This window comes from Hylobates moloch, unplaced genomic scaffold, assembly GCF_009828535.3.
Source record: "Hylobates moloch isolate HMO894 unplaced genomic scaffold, HMol_V3 SCAFFOLD_1, whole genome shotgun sequence".
NCBI classification, from domain to species: Eukaryota; Metazoa; Chordata; class Mammalia; order Primates; family Hylobatidae; genus Hylobates; species Hylobates moloch.
The window spans coordinates 109,755-126,922 of record NW_026652276.1 but is presented as its reverse complement, the minus strand read 5'-3'; the positions used below and the strand labels follow the sequence as shown (position 1 = coordinate 126,922).

At 58.6% G+C, this 17,168-nt stretch overlaps 1 protein-coding gene across 3 annotated transcripts; it reads left to right on the top strand.

Annotated features, from left to right (window-relative positions):
• Positions 1–795: 795 nt before the first annotated feature.
• Positions 796–8,532, top strand: NEU4 (neuraminidase 4). 3 transcript variants are annotated; one of them, XM_058436295.1, is made up of 4 exons: positions 796–850; positions 5,751–5,957; positions 6,199–6,454; positions 7,231–8,532. In XM_058436295.1, exons 2-4 carry the CDS (start codon positions 5,757–5,759, stop codon positions 8,199–8,201), a joined length of 1,428 nt encoding a protein of 475 aa, XP_058292278.1. In that variant the 5' UTR covers positions 796–850; positions 5,751–5,756; the 3' UTR covers positions 8,202–8,532. The 3 variants fall into 3 exon arrangements, with proteins under 3 accessions (XP_058292278.1, XP_032616840.1, XP_032616812.1); XM_032760949.2 differs by lacking the exon at positions 796–850 and adding an exon at positions 2,788–2,832 and having other exon boundaries at positions 5,754–5,957; XM_032760921.2 differs by lacking the exon at positions 796–850 and adding an exon at positions 2,790–2,832.
• The last annotated feature ends 8,636 nt before the right edge of the window (positions 8,533–17,168 follow it).

Sequence of the window (17,168 nt, the reverse complement as noted above, 5' to 3'; positions counted from 1 at the left end):
GCCAGACCAACTCCAGATTACAGAGTTTTTCCAGAGCTTATACACCTTCTAAGCTCTATGTCTACGTGTAAGTGTGCATTCATCTAAAGACATACGTGATTAAATTCTTCTAATCTCTAACCGAGGTCTGAGTCCTGAAGACCTTCCTCTGGAACCTCAGTAAATTTACTTGATCTAAATGGGCCCAGGTGTTTACCCTTATCTTGTCTTCTGCTAAATATGGAGGTTTGGGGAGTTCCTTCAGACCTCAGTAAACTTGTTTGTGGAGGCCTGGGGAGTTTTTTCAGACCCCCAATAAAACTTGTTTAATCCTAAACGGGTCCTGCTAAGAATTCCTTCGTGGTCTCGTCATGCTTCAAGGCCCAGGAAAACCCTGGGCAAAACTCTTGGTGGACTTTTGTTACGTCCCAGCCTTCGTGTGAGGGCGCTGGCTCTCAGCTTTCAGTATTTCACTTCACCCTCAGTCAGTGCTGAACAGCTGTCGCGGAAGCCTGCGTGAGTGAGGCCCGGCCTGCCCTGGAAACATTCCCCTGAGTTGGAGAAAGACTCACAGTTTTCAGCAACCAGTTACTCTCTGAGCATCAGGCAGAACCCGCCGGCCCCAAAACCAGGCCCCCTTGGCACCCGTGGGCCCGAGTGAGTCCAGCATGAGGAGGTGCCGCTTCTGAGCAGAGCGCAGGTCGTCTCTGGGAGGAGGAGCGAGGGTTGGACGCGGTGGCCGCTGCGGTGGCAGCCCTGTCCCCAGGTGTGGACTCTGCCCTCAGCTTCACAGTCACCGAAGAAACGAAGTCACAGGAGGGGCGCACCGTCCTTTCGTCTCTGCCTTCGAGGTTGGCGGGAGCTGAAACTGGTACCATCTTTTTGAATAGAAATTTGGGGTCTTTCTGGTGACGTAAAACTGTGTGTGGTTTGCAGTAGAGAGTGTTGAGAACAGCCTGTCTGGGTTGTGCATTGAGAAGGGGCGGTTAAAATGCCGCCACGTCGTGCAGCCCGTAAAAGGGGGAACACAGAGTAGCCGAAACTGCTCTTGGGGGAGGGGGCACGTCCCAGCCTTCTGTGTGATGCTGGGGTTGGCGTGGCCCCTCGGCTGCCAGAGCTCACGAAGACGGTTAAGGAAAGCTTCCCCCCAGCGGCTTTCACCCCACGGGGACAGAGCCTCAGATGTGCCCAGGGACCTCTGAGCAGCCGTGGGCCACGGGGTGACAGTTGGGGGTTGGTGGGACCTGTGGCTGGCATATACCCCGGGTAAACGGTGGCTTCTCCAGGCAGAGATGCCCAGGGGAAGTGGGTGGCACCTGAGGGCAGATCTGACTTTTCAAGAGAAGCTGAAAACACGGGTTTTTCTGTGAAATCTCTAGATTGAAAAAAGTGGGTTTGAAAAGCCTGGAGCAGAGGGAGTGAGGCCTGCCCCCAACCCTAGCTCTGTGGGCACACCCTGGTCAGACAGCCCTGCTCCAGACCCGGCCTCTGTCTCAGGGTGGCCCAGGAGGGGGCTTTGCAAGGTGACGTGGGGCTTGGAGGCCCCATTTCTCTGTAAGCCTGGGTACTTAGGGGATGGCCCTGGTCAGACTCCACCAGTCCCAGACTTGGGGAACAGGAGAAGGGAGATGGGCCGCCCAGTTCTGGTTGGGCTGGGGTGGGGCTTCTGAGGGGTGGGGAGCTTGTCCCTTCCCACCCACCTGCCCCTGCCCCAGGATTCTCGGCTGTGAGTGGGAGGATGTGTACAACGGCCAAGTTGCCTGGACTCCGTCCGCCCCTCCTGGGGCTGTGAGTGCACAGGGCACTGGTGAGCGGCCCACGGGGGCACGCAGATAAGTTGGAAGGAGCTGGGGCCCACCCCTCCCGCTTCCCTCTCCTCACATCCTCCCCGCCCCCCTCCCAGCTCCCCCCAGTAAATCCCCTCAGGCCCCTAGGACCTGGAGGGACACAGCAGGTTTATCATCTCAGCCTGGAAACCACGTGACCTACCTGTTTCCCACCATAGCCCCCCAGGTTTCAGAAGCAGCTGAGGACGCCCTTTGCAGGGGAGGGAGGGACAGTGAGAAAGGAGGGTGTTCAGGGACCAGGGAGCCCCCGCGGAGGCTGCCCCAGAGAGCGTCCCGGGGACCTGCGGCCTCCTCTGAGATTCTGGCCTGGGCAGTGGCCATTGGACATCGGTTACCAAGGCTGCCTCCGAAATGGCAGGCCGGGGACGGGCCAGCGTGAATGGGACTGGCAGGAGTCCTGCGGGGGGCAGCTGTGCTGGGGAGGGGCCACCCGTGCTGGGGAGGGGTCACCCGGGGCCCTGAGAGGCACAGGACATTGCGATGGGGTGCTGGCCTGCCAGGAGCACAGATACAGAGCTAGAGCCCAGTGAGGCCTGTGCTGTGAGGGGCGGTGCTGTGCCAGGGGAGGCCCCGTACCCGGGAAGCCCAGAAGAGAGTGTGCACTCACGGAGCCCTCCTGGCAGGGCCGTGTCTCTGGAGCAGCAGACCCCTGTGTCCCCCTGGGAGGTCAACTGTGGCCTCACAGCTGGGCCTGTTCCAGCACAGCCCTTGTTGGAGGGCACACCCCTGTGTCCTCAGCACCCTAGCGTTGAGTGCATTGACCTGCAGAGGGGAGCCTGTGCTGGTCCCGGGCATCTGTGTGGCTCCGGGGTGCCTATCTGCACCCCTGGCCCTGCTCTGGGCTTCAGCGGAGCCGTGCCACCGTGGGAGTGTCCAGGGTCCTGACGTAGCCCTGTGACGTGGCCAGCTCCCTGGCCTGCTGCCTGCACAGTGGGCCCTTGTCTCTGCTCTGGGTCAGGCGAGGCAGCCACCCATGATGAGCTCTGCAGCCTTCCCGAGGTGGCCGGTGAGTCCCTGCCCTTTGCACCCCCAGCGCCCTCACCCCTCTACCCTGGCGCTCGGGGTCAGGACCCGCTCCTGAGGTATCTGTCCCGCTGGCCGCCCTTCTGTCTGGGGGTGCTGGATGAGTCCCACCCCTTGCCAACCCCAGGGTGGCTCCTCAGCTCTCAAACAAGGGGCGGGCTGCATGGATTCCGAGGGCCTCTCCAGCAAGAGGTCCCACATGCATCTCCCAATGGGACACTTTCCTGGCCCACAGGGTGGGTGTGACACTGAGGGTTCCTGGGGGCAGATTCAGGGCATGGGATGGAGACAGACCTGTTGTGAGGGGCCCAATGCAGGGGGCCGGCCCCAGCTCACAGGGTCGTTCTGCAGATGGGCTGGTCGGGGACGCTCTACCAGGTGAAGGGTCTGTGGTCGGAGTCTTGGCCCTGGCCAGGGCACAGGACGCTCACGGTGCAGGCTGAAGGTCAGAGCCGCCGAGGGCCCCCTCCCGGGATTCTGTGCAAAGGGCCTCTGCACTTGACGTGGGCGCGTGTGAATGCCCCTCGCCAAGATGTCCTACCCTGCACCTGACACGTCCCACAACAAGAAGTGCGGACCCCAGAGGGTGTGTGCGGAGGGCCTGGGCTGACCTCAGGGCTCTAGGGGGGGCCCACACAGGATGGGCTGTGAAGGGTTGGGGGGGGTCTGTGATGGCCCCCTGCCGAGCCAGAGTGACCCCTACAACCGGTCCAGGGGTCCAGGGGCCAGAAGGCCAGGTTCTCCTGGAGATCTCATCTCCCCCGGGCCTCGGTTTCCCCTTCTGTGACTCCATGCCCCCAAGGAGGGCCCTGTCAGGGAGGGTGGGGGGCACTGGTTAATGTCCAGGACATGGCTGTCCCAGTTAAGCCAAACCCCTGGAATGTGCTGAACTGGCCACACTGAGCAGGGCTGGTCCCCGAGACGGAGGGACCTCCTGAGGGCACGGAGGCTCTGTGGAACCCAGGGCCTGGCCGTGGCAAGGAAGCCTCAAGCCAAGTGTGTGGCAGCCTTGTCCTCTCTGTGGGCCTCAGTTTCTCCTCTGTGCAACGAGGAGAGTGACCAGCTGGTTTCTGGAGACTCCTTCCCTCCCTCTCTGTCCTCAGGGGTGGGCCTGGGCCTCGTGTCTGCAGGGGGTGCTGACACCTGCTCCTGTGGTCTGGGCCTTGGGGAGGGAGCCAAGTGCAGAGAGAATGTCTTGCTTGTGCCTGCTCAGCCCAGAGGGCCACGTGGCGTCTGCACCTGCTTCCCGCTTGGGCATAATTGCCCTTTGAGAGCAGAGCCAGGGGCTTCTTGGGGACAGGAAGCTGCTCTCAGAAGCCGTGCACTGGTGGTGGGGCAGCGGCAGGAAGGGGCCGGCCAGCTGTCCTAGCCAAGAGCCTTTCAGGAACTGGCGGCCCAGGGCAGAGGTGGCTGGAGGTGGAGCTGTGTGTTCGGGCCTCAGGTGTGGGGGCAAGGCCTGCTCGGGTTTTACACCAGTGTTGCGCCTTTACCCGGGTCTCTATCGGTGGGTCCCGCCTGACTTGTGAGTGTACATGGGTCCCTGTCGTAGGCAGGCGTTGTGCCCTGGCCAGGCGTGGTGTCCGGCATCCGGCCATCTCCCTCCTCCCTCCTTCCCTTAGCCTCGCATCCAGGTGCCCCATGTGCCCGGCCTGGGTGGCTGGCCGTGGCTCTGACTGCTCCTGCATGGTGGGTACCAGCGTTCCCACTGTCTGCAGCTGCGCCACCTCCCTGTGCCAGGCTGTGCGTGCTCACGCTCGGCCCGGTCTGCCTTTGTGCGGTCAGACTGAGAGACCCCCAGGCAGGTCCCGCCTGCAACAAGCAGACCCCATGTGTGCCCCAAATGCCCCCTCACCCAGACCCTGCCCTGGTGGGTGTTGCTTGGGAGCAAACCCCCAGAATGGCTGCCAGGCCCCACTCGGCTTTGGAGCTTCTGATTCCTATGGGTGCTTCTCAGGTGCTCCTCAGGTCAGGGCCCTGCAGGTGGGAAGCACCAGACACCAGGGTAAGGGCACTGTGGTGCCAGCTGCCTGCAGGCAGGGATCTGATCACCAAGTGCCTGTCCCCTGCAGGATCCCTGGCTGTGGCGACCCGATGACGTTGAGGAAGTGGGAGCGGATCCCCTTTCCCCAGAGGGCCCCGTGGCTCCCCGATGACATTCAGGAAGTGGGAGCGGATCCCCTGTCCTCAGAGAACCCCGTGGCTCCCCCGATGACATTCAGGAAGTGGGAGCGGATCCCCTGTCCCCAGAGAACCCCGTGGCTCCCCCGATGACATTCAGGAAGTGGGAGCGGATCCCCTGTCCTCAGAGAGCCCCGTGGCTCCCCCGATGACATTCAGGAAGTGGGAGCGGATCCCCTGTCCCCAGAGAACCCCGTGGCTCCCACGGGTCCCTGTGGGCTCACCTCTTTGTGTCTCTGTTTGCTGTGGCTTCCACGGTGCTGTGGCCTCTATTCTGGGGACACTGAGCTCCTCCTTGCTCGAGGTTTTGGGTCCTCATTGTCCACATGACCTCCTGCTGGGCGAATTCTGGGATGACCCTGTGTCCTGGGCACATGGCTGGCAGGGTCCTGGGGGCTCTCTGGCCAGCATCCCATGCACCCCGGCACCAACCAGCCTGGCCGAGGGACAGCTCCCAGAGCCGTGTTGAGAGGGGAAGGGGCTGATTCCACAGACATTTGGGGTGCAGTGGGTGCGAAGGCAGGTGGGGGAGGGGCCGCTCCAGATCTGGGGTGAGGGAGTCAGCAACAGGGCTGACCCCAAGGTGGGTGCAGGAAGAGGCCCAGGTGTGAGGTGTGGGCAGGAGCTGTCTGCACCTCCTGAGCCCCTTCCCCAATCCAGACGGGGAGCGAGTGTGGGGCTCCCTGGGCCTGTCTTGCTGACCTGTGGCCCTGTACTGACCAGCAGAGCATGGGGGCCCCTCGTACCCCTTCACGGACAGTGCTCTTTGAGCGGGAGAGGACGGGCCTGACCTACCGCGTGCCCTCGCTGCTCCCTGTGCCCCCCGGGCCCACCCTGCTGGCCTTTGTGGAGCAGCGGCTCAGCCCTGACGACTCCCACGCCCACCGCCTGGTGCTGAGGAGGGGCACGCTGGCCGGGGGCTCCGTGCGGGTGAGTGGCTGGCGGGGGCTCCGTGTAGGTGAGTGAGTGGCCGGCGTGGGGGGGCTCCGTGCGGGTGAGTGGCCGGATCCGCTGGGGCTGCGTACCCCGGGACAGGGGCGGGGGTGGCGGTGGCAGGCAGATGCCCGTGGTAGAGGTGAGCAAACCAGGCTCAGCGATCCCGGGTGCCCTGCGGGGGGCTGTGCCCAGGTCCCTGGACGTCCTGGTCAGCGGAACTTCCTCCTCTGGGCAGTGGGGCGCGCTGCACGTGCTGGGGACGGCGGCCCTGGCGGAGCACCGGTCCATGAACCCCTGCCCTGTGCACGATGCTGGCACGGGCACCGTCTTCCTCTTCTTCATCGCGGTGCTGGGCCACACGCCTGAGGCCGTGCAGATCGCCACGGGAAGGAACGCCGCGCGCCTCTGCTGTGTGGCCAGCCGTGACGCCGGCCTCTCGTGGGGCAGCGCCCGGGACCTCACCGAGGAGGCCATCGGTGGTGCCGTGCAGGGTAGGAGGGCAGGTGCCGGTCTGGGTCCCTTTGATTGGCCACGGTCCACATGGAAGGGAGATTTCAGCTGGAAATTTCCATTCTGCCCCACCCCTGCCTCCAGCCACAAGGGAACCAAACGTCCCTCTCCCCAGGACTGTCCTGTGCCTCCCATCCCAGGCGAATGGGTATTGATTGCCCCCCAGTCACCCAGTGGGCAGGAGCAGGCCCTCTATGGCTGACCCAAGACTCTCTCTCATCCCCCCCGGTAATCTCTTTATCTGCAGAGGAGAAGGCTGGACGCTGAGGTGTCTCTCAGCTCCCAAACCAACAGCCACCCCGCCCCACCCCTTCCTCTTATTCTTTGCTCCCTTCTCACCCTGCCCAGAGCCTGGCCAGGCCTCACCCACAGCTTTCCCTCCACCCCGTCCTCTGTGGCCACCTGACCCTGGCCCGCGGGAGCCACAGCAGGGAGTGGAGCAGACACATGGCCGACCCAGGGACGCCACCGCAGGGCCTCATGCCCCCCGCCTGCCTTTCGCTCTCTTTGTGTGGGCAGTGCTCGCCATCCTCCCTGGGTGCTGTCCACCTGGGCTCGGCTGCTAAGGGCTGTGAGAGGCTTGTTCAGCCTGGGAGGACTCAGAGTGGCTGGGATGAGTCGTGTGGAAGGGCGGTCAGAGTGCGACGGTCCTAACCCGAGGCACCAGCCCCTCCTTCCCCGTCCCCCTGTGCCTTCCTCCATCCCCCTGACCTCGGGGACCCAGCAGCCCCTCCCACCTCCGCCCTCCTCCCTGCAGACTGGGCCACGTTCGCCGTGGGTCCCGGCCACGGCGTGCAGCTGCCCTCAGGCCGCCTGCTGGTGCCCGCCTACACCTACCGTGTGGACCGCCGAGAGTGTTTTGGCAAGATCTGCCGGACCAGCCCCCACTCCTTCGCCTTCTACAGCGATGACCACGGCCGCACCTGGCGCTGTGGAGGCCTCGTGCCCAACCTGCGCTCAGGCGAGTGCCAGCTGGCGGCGGTGGACGGTGGGCAGGCCGGCAGCTTCCTCTACTGCAACGCCCGGAGCTCCCTGGGCAGCCGCGTGCAGGCGCTCAGCACTGACGAGGGCACCTCCTTCCTGCCCGCAGAGCGCGTGGCTTCCCTGCCCGAGACTGCCTGGGGCTGCCAGGGCAGCATTGTGGGCTTCCCAGCCCCCGCCCCCAGCAGGCCACAGGATGACGGTTGGTCAGTGGGCCCCGGGAGTCCCCTCCACCCTCCACTCCTCGGTCCTGGAGTCCATGAACCCCCAGAGGAGGCTGCTGGAGGTCAGGTGCCTGGTGGGCCCTTCAGCCGTCTGCAGCCTCGGGGGGATGGCCCCAGGCCTGGGGTCAGTGGGGACGTGGGGTCCTGGACCCTGGCACTCCCCATGTCCTTTGCTGACCTACCCCAGAGCCCCACGTGGCTGCTGTACTCCCACCCAGTGGGGCGCAGGGCTCGGCTACACATGGGTATCCGCCTGAGCCAGTCCCCGCTGGACCCGCACAGCTGGACAGAGCCCTGGGTGATCTACGAGGGCCCCAGCGGCTACTCTGACCTGGCGTCCATTGGGCCAGCCCCTGGCGGGGGCCTGGTGTTCGCCTGCCTGTACGAGAGTGGGGCCAGGACCTCCTATGATGAGATTTCCTTTTGTACATTCTCCCTACGTGACGTCCTGGAGAACGTGCCCGCCAGCCCCGAGCTGCCCAACCTTGGGGACAAGCCCCGGGGGTGCTGCTGGCCCTCCTGACAGGCCTTCTGGCCGTGCCCATGCCCCTTGGGTGCCCGGGGCAGAGGGCTGGAATACGCTGGGGTGCCCCAGGATGGATGTGGGGGGCTTTTAGTGCGGGGTCCTGTGGATTAGAAGCAAGTTGCTCCTCAGAGCTCTCAAGCAGCAGCTGGGAGTGAGCAGGGCAGGGTGGGGACAGGGTGGGGGCACGAAGTGGGCCCGGGGCGACCCCCCACAGCTCCCTTCCGAGGCTGCAGGGCCAGGCGCAGGACGGCAGGTAGCCCAGGGTGTTGTGGGTGGCAGCACTTCTTACTGGCTGCTTTCTGGCTTGAAATAAAGGAATCGTGCTTGTGTCGGGGTAGACGTTTCTTTCCTTTTCCGGTTCCAGCCCTGGGGAGGGGAGCTCTGCTGTAGCCCACTTCTCTGACCCCCATCCCAAAATCTCGCTGCCTTAGCAAAGCTCTGCTCCTAAACGTCCTGGGGCCAGCAGAGGGAGGGCAGGAGGGAGGAAGCGGCCTCCACCCTTGGCCTCCGGTGAGGGTGATTTGCAAGTGGTCTGCTGCGCTCTCTGAACTTCCTGCCCGAGGAGTAGGAGGTAGGGCCTCTCCCCGCAGCGCTGGACGCCAGGAGGGGGCCGCCTTCCAGGACCAGCCCGGTGTCCCACCCCCCTGACCCCACCCTGGAGGGGGCTTGGCCTCCACTGGGGCTGTTTCCCCAGGAAAGTTCCTTTTTATTTCTTCTCCTTTTATAGTCTTCATTTCTGATGATAAAAGCAACATATGCTTACTGTAGAAAATCTGGAAAATGAGACGGGCTCGGTGGCTCATGCCTGTAATCCCAGCACTTTGGGAGGCAGGTGGATCGCCTGAGGTCAGGAGTTCGAGACCAGCCTGGCCAACATGGTGAAATCCCGTCTCTACTAAAAATACAAAAATTAGCTGGGTGTGGTGGTATGTAATCCCAGCTACTTGGGAGGCTGAGGCAGGAGAATCACTTTAACCTAGGAGGTGGAGGTTGCAGTGAGCCAAGATTGTGCCACTGCACTCCAGCCTGGGTGACAGAATGAGACTCCAAAAAAAAAAAAAGAATCTGGAAAATGTAGAAAGCTATAAAGAAGAAATAGAAGTGAGCCCCTGAGCCCCTCTCCCCACAGGCCCTTCCTTCTGGCTTCATCGGTCCTGCCCAGCCTGCTGTCATTCCCATGGACAACGGCACCAGCCGGGGGGTGCACACGTGTGTCATGCCTGTGGACGATGGCATCAGCCGGGGGGTGCACACGTGTGCCACCTTCTTCCCGGCCCTGAATTGTGTGTGATGGGCTCCTTTGCGTGTCTCTGGGTCGGTCACCCCTTGGGCTGGCTTCGGTGACCATTCCCAAGGGTGGGGACCCACGGCCAGCCTCCAGCAGTGCGGGGCGTCCGGGTGGTCTCTGAGTCGCCGAGGGTCCCCAGGGGAGCAGAGATGACCTCACCTTGAGGCCCCCCTTTTCCCCACCAACTGCCCTGCCGGGAGGGCTGCTGCCTGAGAGGGGCCACCACTGGGTTCCAGGCATGGGCAGGAAGGGGGCCTGGATCCGGGGCCCCTGACAGCCCTGAGTTCCCACAGTCACCCCAGGCCCCTCCCCACCTCAGGCAGCCTCAGCCCCTCATACGAGGGGCCCCTTGCCCGGGCCCTGGCAGTGCTGGTTTTAGAGGGGTCTGCGTCTTAGTCCCTTGGGGCTGCCAAAATGAAATACATAGACCAGGGAGCTTGGAAACAACGGAAATGTATTTCTCATGGTTCCGGAGGCTGTAAGTCCAAGGTCAAAGTCTGTGATCATGAGGGCAGGCTCCGTGTCTGGTAAGGGCCCAGTTTCCGGCTCATGGATGGTGGCCTCTGGCTGTGTCACACACGGCGGGAGGGAGAGGTCTCTCCTGGGTCTCCTGTATGGGACACTATCCCGTTCATGAGGGCTCCACCCTCCCAGGAGGCCCCACCTCCTGACCTTATCACTTTGGGGTTAATATTTCAACATGGGAATCTGGGGTGCACGTGTGGATCACGTGCTGGGTGCATCATGTCATGCATGTGTCCTGGCTTGTGACATGTATGTAAGTCGTGTGCTGGGTGTATCCTGTCATGTGTGTGTCCTGCCTTGTGGTGCGTGTAGGTCGTGTGCTGGGTGCATCCTGTCACGCGTGTGTCCTGGCTCATGGTGTGTGTGTAGATCACGTGCTGGGTACATTGTGTCATGCATGTGTCCTGGCTTGTGACGTGTATGTAAGTCGTGTGCTGGGTGTATCCTGTCATGCGTGTGTCCTGGCTTGTGGTGTGCATGTAGGTCGTGTGCTGGGTGCATCCTGTCACACGTGTGTCCTGGCTCATGGTGTGTGTGTAGATCACGGGCTGGGTGCATTGTGTCACGTGTGTGTCCTGGCTTGTGGCACGTCTATAGGTCGTGTGCTGGGTGCATCCTGTCATGCGTGTGTCCTGGCTCGTGGTGTGTGTGTAGGTCGTGTGCTGGGTGCATCCTGTCACGTGTGTGTCCTGGCTCGTGGCTAGCAGGGTCATCACAGTCCATTCTTCTGCCTTCAGATCCGAACCAAAGGAGCCACAGGCCTCTCTGGGGTTCTGGAAGCCGTGGAGCCCACTGCGGCTCTGCATGGCCCATTCTTTGTCATTTGCTTCTATACTGGGGTGAGCGGTGTCCCCAGATTCATGTCCCCCTGGAAGCTCAGACTCTGCTACTTTATTTGCAAGTAGGGCCTTTGCAGACGTGATGGAGGTAAGAGGAGGTCATACTGGATTGCAGTGGGTTTAGCCCAGTGACGACTGTCCTTGTGAGCCACAGACGCAGGGAGAAGCCGTTTGAAGGCAGAGGCAGAGGCTGCAGTGATGCTGCCACCAGCCACGGGGGCTGCTCAGAGCTGGAAGAGGCTGAAGGACCCTGCGCTGCAGCCTTCAGAGAGGGTGCAGGCCTGTCACCCTTGGCTTCAGACGGCCTCCAGAGCCGCGAGAGGACATATTGGCATCGCTTCAGCCGCCAGTCGGTGAGATTTATCGCAGCAGCCTGGGAAGCAGCACGCCTTCCCGCCTTTGCCGTCTGTCCGTCCGTCCGTCCATCCACGTGGGCCTCAGACCCCGGGGGGTCCTGACCGTCACTGCCTGGCGGTGTGCAGCCTCGGCCTGCGTCAGACAGACTTGGGCTCGAGGTCCCCAGGAGCTCTGGTCACCGTGGTGGAGCCTCTCGACGTCCCAGGCTCTCCGTGGCTGGAGCACCCTCTGAGCTGGGGTTGGGTCAGGTCTGAAGAAGGGGCCGGAGCTGGCCCTGCCAAGGGCCCCTCCCAGCAGCCGTGGCCTCCTCAGGTGGGCCCTTCCTCCTGCCCTCCTGCCACTGCCCCAGCTGTGGTGGGCTCAGGACATCTGGTGTCTGCTGGTGGGGGATCGCTGTGCCTGGGGACAGTCCTCCCCCCTGCTGTTCCTCTGGCATCCTGGGAGGCCTGTGCCTCCAGAGAGACCAGCCCCCTAGATTCCCCCACCACGGGCGGCTCCCCTGGCACCTGACCGGCTCCTGAACCCCTGCCCCACCTCCACACACCGGACGGCTGCTCTCCCAGCCTCTTTTCCTTCCTTCCACCCCATATGATTTCGATCTGTGTCCCCTCCCAAATCTTATGTCGAATTGTAATTCCCAGTGTTGGAGGTGGGGCCTGGTGGGAGGTGATTGGATCACGGGGTGGATTCTCATGAGGGTTTACTGCCGTCGCCTCAGTGCTGTCCTCACGACAGCGAGTTCCCCTGGGACCTGGCTGTTTAAAGGTGTGCGGCACCTCCCCGCCTGCTCCTGCTTTCACCATGTGACGCACCTGCTCCCCCTTCTCTTCCACCAGGATTGGGGGTTTCCTGGGGCCTCCCCGGAAGCTGAGCAGATGCCCGCACCACGCTTCCTGTAGAGCCTCAGAACTGGGAGCCGATTAAACTTCTTTTCTTTAAGAATCACCCAGCCTCCGGTGTTCCTTCACAGTAGGGTGAGGGGGCAGATGCACACCCTGAGCCTTAGGGGCAACCCCTGCTGCTGTCCCCAGGCCGGGCAGTGGTTCAGGAATGTGGCGGGGAACACGGTGCCGGCGCCGGGGTCAGGGCTCTTTTATGGAGGCAGGATGTCTCTGTGGTTCCTTCCTAACCCTCATCCTTTTACCTCTTGTCCTGGCTTACTGGGCTGGCAAGGACCTCTAGGAAGATGTTAAACAGCCTTGATATCTGACAGGCCAAACAAGGGCCTGGAAGCCGTCTGCGTCCTCACTCCGGGGCCTGCACTATGACGTCATGGCGAAGGGCTGCGCCGAGGGGGCCGTGAGAAATCATCCTGGTCATCTGGGTGGGCCCAGGGTCTCACCAGAGTCCTTATGGGAGGGGACAGAGGGTGGGAGAGGAGTGAGAGGCCTTGGAGCTGGGTTTGAAGATGGAGGAGGGGCAGCAGCTGAGGAGCCAGTGGCCTCTGGAAGCTGGGAAAGGCGGGAAGCGAAGCCCTGCGGACCCGTTGATGTTAGCCCGGGGAGGCCGTGTCAGACCCCCCGCCTCCAGAAATTCTGGGGATGCATTTGTGTCGTTTCAAGCTCCAGGTCTGTGTGATTTGCTACGCAGCCTCAGGAAAGAGCTGTGTGGCCACCAGGGTCCCACCCTGCTCCCGCCTTCTGGGCTCCAGGACACAGGCGTGGGACCTCTCACCGCCGCATGGCCCTCTGCTGTGCACTCTCCTCGTTCGTGTCTGTGCTATGTTCTGGTTGGTTTTTCTTGGCTTTTTTTTTTTCTAGTTCACTAATTCTCTCTTTGCTGTGTTTAATCAGCTGGGAGTTACTCTCTTGCTCTCTCTCTCCCTCCCCCATCCTTTCTCTGTCCTTGTCTCTCTGTCTCTGTGTCTGTCTCTGTTTCTCTTTGTGTTTGTGTCTTTCTCTGTCTCTGTGTCTCGGACTGTCTCTCTTTGTGTTTGTGTCTGTCTCTTTCCTTGACTCTGTCTCCCTCTGTGTCTCTGTCTCTCTCTGTGACTCTGTCTCTGTCTCTCTGTGTCTCTGAGTCTCTCTGTGTCTCTGTCTCTGTGTCTCTGACTCTGTCTCTCTGTGTCTCTGTCTCTGTGTCTCTGAGTCTGTCTCTGTCTCTTTGTGTCTCTGACGCTGTCTCTGTCTCTCTGTCTTTGTTTCTCTGTCTCTGTCTCTCTGTCTGTGTCTCTGTCTTTCTCTGTGTCTCTGTCCCTGTGTCTTTGTTTCTCTGGCTGTGTCTCTGCCTCTCTGTGTCTCTGTGTCTCTGTCTCTGTGTCTTTGTTTCTCTGTCTCTGTCTGTCTGCGTCTCTGTCTCCCTGTGTCTCTAACTCTGTGTCTCCCTTTCTGTTCTTCTCCACCAAGTTCTCTTTGTTGGACTTTCTGCTCCTGCCCTGTGCGCAGAGGGGGGAGGAGGAAGCACTTGCGCATGCGCAGAAGGCTCGCCGCGCGCCCCGTGCTTCAAGTGCGTTGTTCCATTTAGAATGAAATAAAGCCCCGCGGGGCGGAGAACATTTCTGTTTTCCAGACGTGGAGATGAAGGCCCAGCCAGTCCTCTGTCGCTCACGGCTCTCAGGTGGTAGACACCATCTCGCGGCCCAGCTGCGTGGCTTCCGAAACCATTCTCCTAAGCGTTTTCCACTTCATGTGATTAAAAAAGTTATCATGGCCCCAAGCACTTGCTTTGCCTGCTCAAACCGGAGTGTCATTCCATCCCATTCATTCCACAGCTTTCCGCAAACGCACACAGGTGAAATGTAAATGTCAGTGCGTGTATCTATCTCCCGTTTCTCCCAAAGCGAGATCGTCAGCTGCTTCTACTGCACAGCGATGCGGGGACCAGGCCCCGCCCCTTCAGCCCCAGGCAACCGTAATTGCTGTAGGAATGCTCATGAATAGTTTTTGAATTCTGGAGGTAGAAGGTAGAGAGAGAAAGCTGAGCTTCGTTATTTTACTCAGTTTCTGTCACCTATAAATAGGTTAAAAGAAAAAAGGTTTTCTTGGCTTTGGAAAACAAAACAAAGAATCAGTAACATTTTAAATAAAAAGGCCATAAGCGCTGTTCAGTTCTGATAAGAACAGGAAAAGGAAGCTCATAGGTAGCTAAACGTCTAAAGTATATAGTACTAAGACATAGAGCAGATTATATTAATTCAGATAGAGGGAAAACTGTGAGGTGTCTTAACGTCTTGGAGTACAAGCCCAGCCCTGTGTCTCATGAAAGCCGTTCCCTTCGATGGTTGTCTTCTCCCAGATCTGAAGACTAGGCTTTGGTTAGCTTGAGTTTGGTTCCAGATACCAGTGTGGAATGTTCAAGATTCAGCAGGAGTTGGTGCCTTTTTTAGATGATGCGATAGGGTTTGGCTCTGTGTCCCCACCCAAATCTCATCTCGAATTGTAATCCCCACGTGTGGAGGGAGGGACCTGGTGGGAGCTGATTGGGTCATAGGAGCTTGTTTCCCCCACGCTGTTCTCGTGGTACTGAGTGAGTTCTCACGAGATCTGGTGGTTCGATAAGGGGCTCTTCCCCCTTTGCTCTTTCTCTCTCCCCTGCCGTGATGAACAGGATGAACGCAAAATTAAATTAAGACGTGCCTTGCTTCCCCTTCACCTTCCACCACGATTCTAAGTTTCCTGAGGCTTCCCCAGCCATGGTGAACTGTGAGTTAATGAACCCTCTTTCGTTGACAAATTAACCCCGCCTCAGGTAGTGTCTTTACGGCGTGTGAAATCGAACTCATACAGGCTCTCAGGGCATTTGTAGCTGCAATGCTCCCTGCCTGGATGCCTTTCCTTTACGTCTTCCTCTGGCTGTCATTTTGTTTATAAATTACCCAGTCTCGGGCAGTTCCCTATAGCAGTGTGAAAATGGACTCATACTCTATGTGTGCCCAGGAGTCAACTCCCTGTAACTTGGTAGCACATGGATTTGTTAATAGTACCTTTTAAGGACCCTTCCAAAGTGAGGGGGGAAGAGTCCTATAACTGATGTCTCTTCCAGTGTATGTAATCAGCAGGCTGGAGGTGGTGATTTTGGAGTTCATGACCCGACTGGAAGCTGCAAAAAGATTTTACAGGCTAGGTGTGGAGGCTCACTCCTATAATCCCAGCACTTTGGGTTCACTTGAACCCAGGAGTTTGAGGCTGCAGTGAGCTGTGACTGTGCCACTGCACTCCAGCCTGGGCAACAGAGTGAGACTCTGTCTCAAAAAAATATGTATAATCTTGTAATGATTCGTTTTTATAGCTTTGATGATCCTGCCTGCAATAAGTCTAAGTCAGATGCTTAATGCAGGATTTGATTTTGAGGACTCTTGTGAAAGATGTTAAAAGGCTCAAAACATTTGATCAAAATAGAATTCTAGGTCATTGTAAGATAATAGTTACTCATGTAACCATTGCCATGTTCAATGGCAAGGCAGAAAGTTACACAGACGTAAAAACAAGCTGTTTTCATAAGCAATCAAAAAACTAAATAAAAATGACACTGGAAATTATCTTGATAAAATGCAAAATCTTCGTTTTTTGAGGCCAGTTACTCAAAAGGCAAAGAAACGCCTTCTGCAGTGATTGCTTCTCCTCTGGAAGCCCACTGAGCTAATCTGGAAGTCAAACCTGACGTAAAAGGATATTTGAATTTAGTCAGGTGTAGGAAGAGTGTGTCCAGGGTCACGAGTGTACCTGATATCACGGAGGAAAGTAAACAAGAAAACCAGCACCTTGAGCAGGGCAATGCGTGACTCTTAGTCACAGCATGAGGAGTTTCCTGGCTCTACTGAACAATGTATAACAAGAAAAGCCAAGAGTACAGAATCAAGTTACATTGAAGGAAAACATTGCTTTTCTAGACCTTTGAGATCAACAGTTCAGCATCAGGCCACAACAGTAGTTACAATTGGAAAAGAAAGTTACAGAGCTGATGAAAAGGCTGAAAGGGAAGGTTATCATCCCAACCAAGCAGAAAGATACACCTTGGCAAGGGCACAAGAGCAGAAGGCAAGGATGAACGCAGAATTAAACATCAATTTTTTTTTTGAGATGGAGTCTCGCTTTGTTATCAGGCTGGAGTGCAGTGGCACGATCTTGGCTCATTGCAACCTCCGCCTCCCAGGTTCAAGCGATTCTCCTGCCTCAGGCTCCTGAGTAGCTGGGATCACAGGTGTCTGCCACCACGCCCAGCTAACTTTTGTATTTTTAGTAGAGACGGGGTTTCACCATGTTGGTCAGGCTGGTCTCAAACTTCTGACTTCAGGTGACCCACTTGCCTCGGCCTCCCAAAATGTTGGGATTACAGGTGTGAGCCACCGCGCCCAGCCTAAACATCAAATTTTATTAATAGCAAATTATTATTTTAACAAAACTTTTCTCTAACCGAAAACTTTGGTTTTATATTAATTAGTGTATTTTTTTTTTTTTTTTGAGATGGAGTCTCGCCCTGTTGCCCAGGCTGGAGTACAATGGCACCATCTCAGCTCACTGCAACTTCTGCCTCCTGGGTTCAAACGATTCTCCTGCCTCAGCCTCCCGAGTAGCTGGGATTACAGGTGCCCACCACCACATTCAGCTAATTTTTGTATTTTCAGTATAGACAGGGTTTCACCATGTTGGCCAGGCTGGTCTCAAACTCCTGACCTTATGATCCGCCCACCTCGGCCTCCTGAGTGCCGGGATTACAGGCGTGAGCCACTGCACCCGGCCCAATTAGTGTACTTTTAATATCAAAGTTCAATCTTTAGAAAGACTGTTATAAGCAATTTCCTTTTAGTAATAGCCAATTTAAACATATATAAAATTCCTTTCATACTTAAAAATAATTTTTTTTTGAGACAGGGTCTTTCTCTGTGTCCCAGGCTGGAGTGCAGTGGTGCCATCTCAGCTCACTGCAGCCTCTGCCTCCCGGGTTCACGCCATTCTCCTGCCTCAGACTCCCGAGTAGCTGGGATTACAAGCGTGCACAACCACACCAGGCTAATTT